The sequence below is a fragment of the Lutra lutra genome, chromosome 2 (genome assembly GCF_902655055.1).
Source record: "Lutra lutra chromosome 2, mLutLut1.2, whole genome shotgun sequence".
Taxonomy (NCBI): domain Eukaryota; kingdom Metazoa; phylum Chordata; class Mammalia; order Carnivora; family Mustelidae; genus Lutra; species Lutra lutra.
This window is the reverse complement of record NC_062279.1, coordinates 21,984,525-21,991,135: the sequence shown is the minus strand read 5'-3', so window position 1 is coordinate 21,991,135 and position 6,611 is coordinate 21,984,525. Positions and strand designations below refer to the sequence as shown.

The 6,611-nt window shown below is 37.8% G+C and overlaps 1 protein-coding gene across 1 annotated transcript in view; it reads left to right on the top strand.

Annotated features, from left to right (window-relative positions):
- The first annotated feature begins 5,796 nt into the window (after positions 1 to 5,796).
- The window catches only part of SGCZ (sarcoglycan zeta), a 1,128,323-nt gene continuing 1,127,508 nt past the window's right edge, over positions 5,797 to 6,611 (top strand). The window contains exon 1 of the mRNA XM_047715970.1: positions 5,797 to 6,583. Within this exon, the coding sequence (XP_047571926.1) occupies positions 6,545 to 6,583 (39 nt within the window). The 5' untranslated portion in view covers positions 5,797 to 6,544. The remainder of the gene's footprint in view (positions 6,584 to 6,611) is intronic.

Sequence of the window (6,611 nt, the reverse complement as noted above, 5' to 3'; positions counted from 1 at the left end):
TCTTGATTTTTATTTGACTTAGTAAAGGCATGGGAAAAAAGAGACAAAATTTCACATTAACTAATTTCCTAAAAACAAGTTTCAGACAACAATCATACCCCAATGAACAGACGAGGAAAAACAATTGTGTTCTGTTTGATGGTCTTATTCTTGGTCATTCTCAGCATAGGAAAATTTCCAAACTAAAGTTGACTGAGAGTAAGTAGCCTGTTTTAGAATTTAAGTATTTTCTTCAGATACCTTAGTTTTTTGTTTGTTTTTGTTTGTTTGGTGCTCCAAAAGTACTGCATCCAAGGCTAATACTGCTTTCAGGTCCTCCTGGCTACCCAGACCTTCTTTTAGAATCAATTACCTTTTTACTCAATTCCCTCCATACCTGTGACTCTATCCCTCTGATTTCTCCATTTTTTTGTTAGAGTGATGCTAACTGAAAGTGATGCAAATTGAAAGACTGATAGTTCTTAAAGTTTGTATGGTTGCTGGTTTATCATTTGGCCTTTTTAGAGTGATGGTTTAATAGTTTTAAATTCTTCTGTTGTAATAAACCATGGTTCCAGAAAACTCAGTTTCCTTCCAAAAGGTTAGTTTAAAAAATTGATATTAAGCCTGTTCATAGAAATTAATTTTGCTAAAGTATTGAGTCCTTGAATTTAAATGAACCAACTTATATGGTCAACGTGAATAATGCAGCCAAAGGCTTTCCTGTTTTCTAACAGTAAAAGATTGTTGGTCTGAGAGTGAAGGTTGCAATTTAAAACATTATTCAGAGTTGTATTTGGTGTGTAGTTATGATTTTAGGAGTCACCATTTTTGACCTTTTGAAGTTTCTATGTAAACTGATAATCATTTTTAATGGGAAAGGGCCTTGCAGATCAACATTGCCTTCGGACTGAAGACTTTTGACATTTCTTTCCTGTTTTAGTGTGCTCGAGTAACTGGGATGTCATGCTCTGATGTGTGCCTACATGCTTCTCCTTTGTTTGAATTATTACTATGTTGCAGCATTAACTGCTGTGCATTTGTAGAGAGTTTTATTTTGAGTTTTGATCAGCTATTATTTTTTTTTGTAGATTTTTTAAGTTTCTTTTTCTTACAATCCATAGGAGGTTTAGCATTTTAAGGTGGGTTGTTTTTTAAAACTTCAAACTATAATTATCAACGTTCATGATTCTGAGTGTCCGTAAAGAGTGGTTTGGGGGATGCTTGTAAACTGTTAGCACTAATCATAACTCTCTACATTCTGCAAAGAATATCCTCCATTATCTTTTATAGACTATTATCATCTATGCTGTACAAAGCATATGTATTCTCATGAGTGAGGGAAGAACTTTTTAAATCATATGTGGCTAAACAATTAAACATAACTTTAACTAAAAATGTACAATTACCAATATTTTTCTCCATTAAACCAAAAGAGAAAGGGAGGTATGTTCTCCATTTCAAGTTTTTGGCTTTGAATCTACATTCTGGCTTCTTTTTTGGCTATAGGTAGGCATGTCTGTGTCCTCTTAATCTTTTCAATCCTTTATTTTCTCTTATTGTCTGGAGTACTAATCCTACTTTTGCTTTTCTTTTCTTTTCTTTTTTTCTTGAATAAAATTGGGAGTAGCAGCCATGATCTAGGTTGAAGGGGAGCAGAAATTAATTCAATTTCAGCATCGATTTTTAAAATAAAAATATACATCTGTGCTGTAGTAGAGATGAGTGATCAAAATGTTAATAGTGCATTTAATTTGTTATTCTTCATCTATTCACACATAAACAATTACATCTCTTCTTAGTATAAAAATGAAAACAATCTGCTATTTTATAGTCCCATATTTTCTGGTACTTTTTAAAGCAGCATGGAATGAAAAATAAGATTTTTGAGAAATAAACCTTTTCTATGGCAAGTGTTTACATCATACGAATATAAATAGTGTTCATTAGAAACTAGTAGGGGCAACTATGGAAGTAATTTATTATTCTATTATAATGAATTATAATACATTACTTATCCCTTTAATAACTTAAGAAAATGGAAATAAAACATGATTTTACTGTATAGGACGCTAAGAATATAAAAATAAAAGCATAAAAATGGTACATTTGTCCAGAGAGTCAGGAGAGGGTAGTGTAGAGGGTGCTAAAATTGGAAAATTACTGGTTTTAAACCATATATGATGAATAAAAATATTTTCTACTGGGATAAAACAGAGTATTCTATAAATTTCACATTTCTGTATGTTAGTTAATATAAAGAAACTCATAATGGCATCTGTCTATTTGCTTTTCTACCTTATGGTAAAGGATGTCGTTCATGAATGTATTCATGGCTGAATGATCTTGACATGTCACGTTTCAGGGCTGGGAAGGTCCACCCTGCCCTCCCATGCTTGGGGGTTATAATTGCTATTTGCACTTTGCTTGTGAATTACGCATCTTTGTTAAAATTGAATCTTGCTCCTTTCACATACCCTGCTGTATACCAACATGATCTCCTGGAACAGCCAAGAGTAGCTGTCTTCCTCTTGAAATCATGATTCAGGGCATCTAGACAATATTCCTTTCCTCATTTCCCTTCTCAATGCTTCCATTTCCCTATTTCAGGTTTATTTAGTAACTTCGTTTTCTTCTCTTTTTTTACATTTTATTTTATTTCTTTTCAGTGTTCCAAGATGCATTGTTTATGCAGCACACCCAGTGCTCCATGCAATCTGTGCCCTTCTTAACACCCACCACCAGGCTCACCCATCCCCCCACCCTCTCCCCTCCAAAACCCTCAGTTTGTTTCTCAGAGTCCAACTTTTGTACCAACATGGAGGGGACAGGAAGAGATTATGCTGAGTGAAATAAGTCAAGCAGAGAAAGTCAGTTATCGTATGGTTTCACTTACTTGAGGAACATAAGGAATAACGTGGAGGACATTTAGAGAGGGAGAGTTACTTCATTTTCTGACCATTGTCTCCCTTAGTCATTTGTCAGTTGAAGGGGAGTTGAATCCTAATTGCCTTGAAAGGTTATATAAACATGTTTAAGTAAACCACATTTTTGTGATCAAATTTCATTTTTTGATTTTAGGATTATTCAGCCTAATTAATTTGCATGGGAATTCATGAAATAATAAGATACTTAGAAGTCTCTTGCTCTGTAGATATTTAATTAGGCCCAAATTTGGAACTGCTTTGGAAATCACCTATAGTTTCTATAGCTCATATAATGCCAGTCTGGGTCAACATTACATGGTGGATATAATTTTGTATTCTAAAGATGAACTAAAATCATTATATGTACCAAATATAACTTTTGAAAAATATGGTTAAACTTAGCCTTTATAATTAAATACTATATCACCTTTTCTTCCAACTGTAATTTTTTTTAATTTTTTTTAATTTATTTATTTGACAGACAGAGATCACAAGTAGACAGAGAGGCAGGCAGAGAGAGAGAGGGAAGCAGGCTCCCTGCTGAGCAGAGAGCCCGACACGGGACTCGATCCCAGGACCCTGAGATCATGATCTGAGCCGAAGGCAGAGGCTTAACCCACTGAGCCACCCAGGCGTCCCCCAACTGTAATTTTATGCCATACTAAGAAACTATCTTGAGTCTTCTCTTTCTGAATAGTGTTTAAACATTAATATTTATCTTTCTTGGACTTTGTTTTCACAATTGCAAATTTTAAAGTTATCTCAAAGATAGTATCACTTTAAAAAAAAATTTTTTTTTTTTAAAGATTTTTTAAATTTACTTGTCAGAGAGAGAGGGAGAGAGAGCAAGCACAGGCAGACAGAATGGCAGGCAGAGGCAGAGGGAGAAGCAGGCTCCCCACCAAGCAAGGAGCCTGATGTGGGACTCGATCCCAGGACGCCGGGATCATGACCTGAGCCGAAGGCAGCTGCCCAACCAACTGAGCCACCCAGGCGTCCCGATAGTATCACTTTAATATGCTCAAAATAAATTTGCTTTTTGTATTGAACTTGCTGAAATTAGGCAATAACAGATTGATAGGGAATACAAAATTTATTCTACATGGAAGAACTGAAATTTAAAAAAACATGTAATTATGTATATTCATGGTGCATTACTGATAATGTCTAGAAAAGAGGCTTTTTAAGAGTTACACATTTTATATAAATTCATTTACTCTTAATGTGGAGGATTATTTTTCATCATATATCATGGAGAATGAACATGGAAAATTAATTTTGAGAAGTTTACGTTCAGCTCCACTAATTGATGTTAACCTTAAAAACTGTAGGCACAAGTCAGAGTTTGAGAGAAAGATAGCACTGATAAGCTTGTGGAATAGAATAAGTTTAAGCTAAAGAACTTCATGCTTAATCATAAAGCCAAGAGCACTAGGTTTAGCTGCAGACTAGGAGGGAAAAATTGGTATTTGTGCGTTGAGTGGGGAGGAAGTCATGGAGGTCTCTAGGTACTGGAATAATAACTATAAAAGATTCTTCCAACCCACATTTATCTGTTCTAGGCATATTTGTGTAGTTATGTGCTAGACCCTTAGGACATATTGGTGAATAAGAAAGATAAAACTTGCCCGCCAGAGCTTATAGTCTTCTGGAAGAGTCAGACAAACAGATAACAAATGCATACACTAAATAATGATAAAATGACATGACAACTATGAAAAGACAACAGAGGAAGGGGGAGTATCTGAGCAACTCATTTTAGGAAAATCCTCTCTCCAGAGGCAACCTGAGTCTGACACGTGAGGGTTAAACTTGCAAAGAGGGAGAGAGAGCTGGCCTGACTGAGGGATGAGAGCTGGGGTTAAAGAGCCCCTGGCAGAAGAGGGGCGCCTGGGTGGCTCAGTGGGTTAAGCCACTGCCTTCGGCTCAGGTCATGATCTCAGCGCGGCTCAGTGGGTTAAGCCACTGCCTTCGGCTCAGGTCATGATCTCAGCGTCCTGGGATCGAGCCCCGCGTCGGGCTCTCTGCTCAGCAGGGAGCCTGCTTCCTCCTCTCTCTCTGCCTGCCTCTCTGCCTACTTGTGATTTCTCTCTGTCAGATAAATAAATAAAATCTTAAAAAAAAAAAAAAAAAAGAGCCCCTGGCAGAAGAAATGGCAGCTGGAGGGAGACCATGTGGCTGAAGCAGAGCCAGAGAGGGAGACAAAGATGCAGTTAGAGAAGGGAGGCCAAGAGACTAGATGATGCACACTTAAATAAAAAAAAATTAAAAAAATTTAAAAACAAAGGTAATTATTTTATTCAGCACTTTTTCTGAATCTGAACACGTTTTTAAATCTCACTAGTTTATGTGCCATAATAAAATCCCTTCAGTGGTCAAGCTTTTACACTAAAGGACATTTAAATGAAAAAAAAGAAAAAAAAAAGTCTTGATGCCAGATCTACACCTTACAAGTTAAGTGTACTTACCTCTCAGCATCTATTTAAAGAATACTTTTCCAGTAAAGGACTGTTTATGGTAAGAAGCACCAGCAGCAGAAATTTTACTTCTATTTGTCACTTTCTTTGAAAGTCTTTCTTAAGCCCTTTGACACTGCAAGCCGCAGAGAGGTAAAGTGAATACATGTGAAGACACGTGAACGAGCCACCCATGTGTGCCCCTCCCAGCTCTACAGCAATGAGATGAGGCAACACGTGAAATGAATTAAAATGCTTGTCACCTACTGGATTCCAGGCAGAGGGCTGTCTTTAAGACCCAGCAGCCCAGTATTTGTCTGGAGAGGAAATGTTGCTTTTTGACAGATGAGAGAAATCCCCTTAGCGCTGGCTGTGGGAAGAGAGAAGTGAAGTCAGTCACCTGGTGGTGAAGGCCAGTAAAACAGCAAAGCAGGAGGAGAATTTTCCTCTCCCTTTCTGGCTTTCTCTCTCTCTCTCTCCCTCTTTTCTCTCCTCTGTAGGATCCCCGTCCTATTCTCTCAACTCTTTTTAGCATAACCTTCAAAGGAGATCGTTCCCTTCAGACTTTATTATCTTCTTTTCTCCATTGAGAGAATACCTCTTAGCTGCAAGACGTTTTTAAGTCCATGCACGACTTCGGGGATTTGGTTATCTTGCCAGGGAAATTGATCACTGCTTGGGACTCACAGTGTGCTAAATTAGCTACCAGAGTAAGCCTGGCGGAGGAAGGCTTTTATCACATACTCTTCTCTTCAGTTTGAACACATTTGCTTGAAATTTGCCGCATGATGCTGTCCAGGGAAGCAGCTTTTTTTCTTGGGATGCAGCAATTCGCTGGTTTCTAAGCTTGTTGCGGAAGAAGAAATAATCTTAAATCGAGTGGATCTTCCCCCCACCACCCCCCCACCGCCGGCTTGATTCGACCGGGCTGGGTTGCACCGCGGTAAAGATCACCTGTCACTAAATCTTTCAGGAAGTAAAACAAACTGAATTGTAATTATTATTTATTTATTTTTATTATTTTTAACCGGTGGAGGCGGCGTGATCACGGAGAATGAGACTGAGAGAAGCTGCCAGGGCTTGGAGGAGGATAAAGCTGAGTTTAGGCTGGAAACTAAAAGACTAGACTGTTTTTTTGGTTCAACTTGCCCGGTTTCTCTCCACTTCCTTTAGTTTCGCTCCATGGACAGATCAACAAACCTGGACATCGAGGAGCTAAAGGTACGTGACCCTCCGGGCGGGCGTCGGT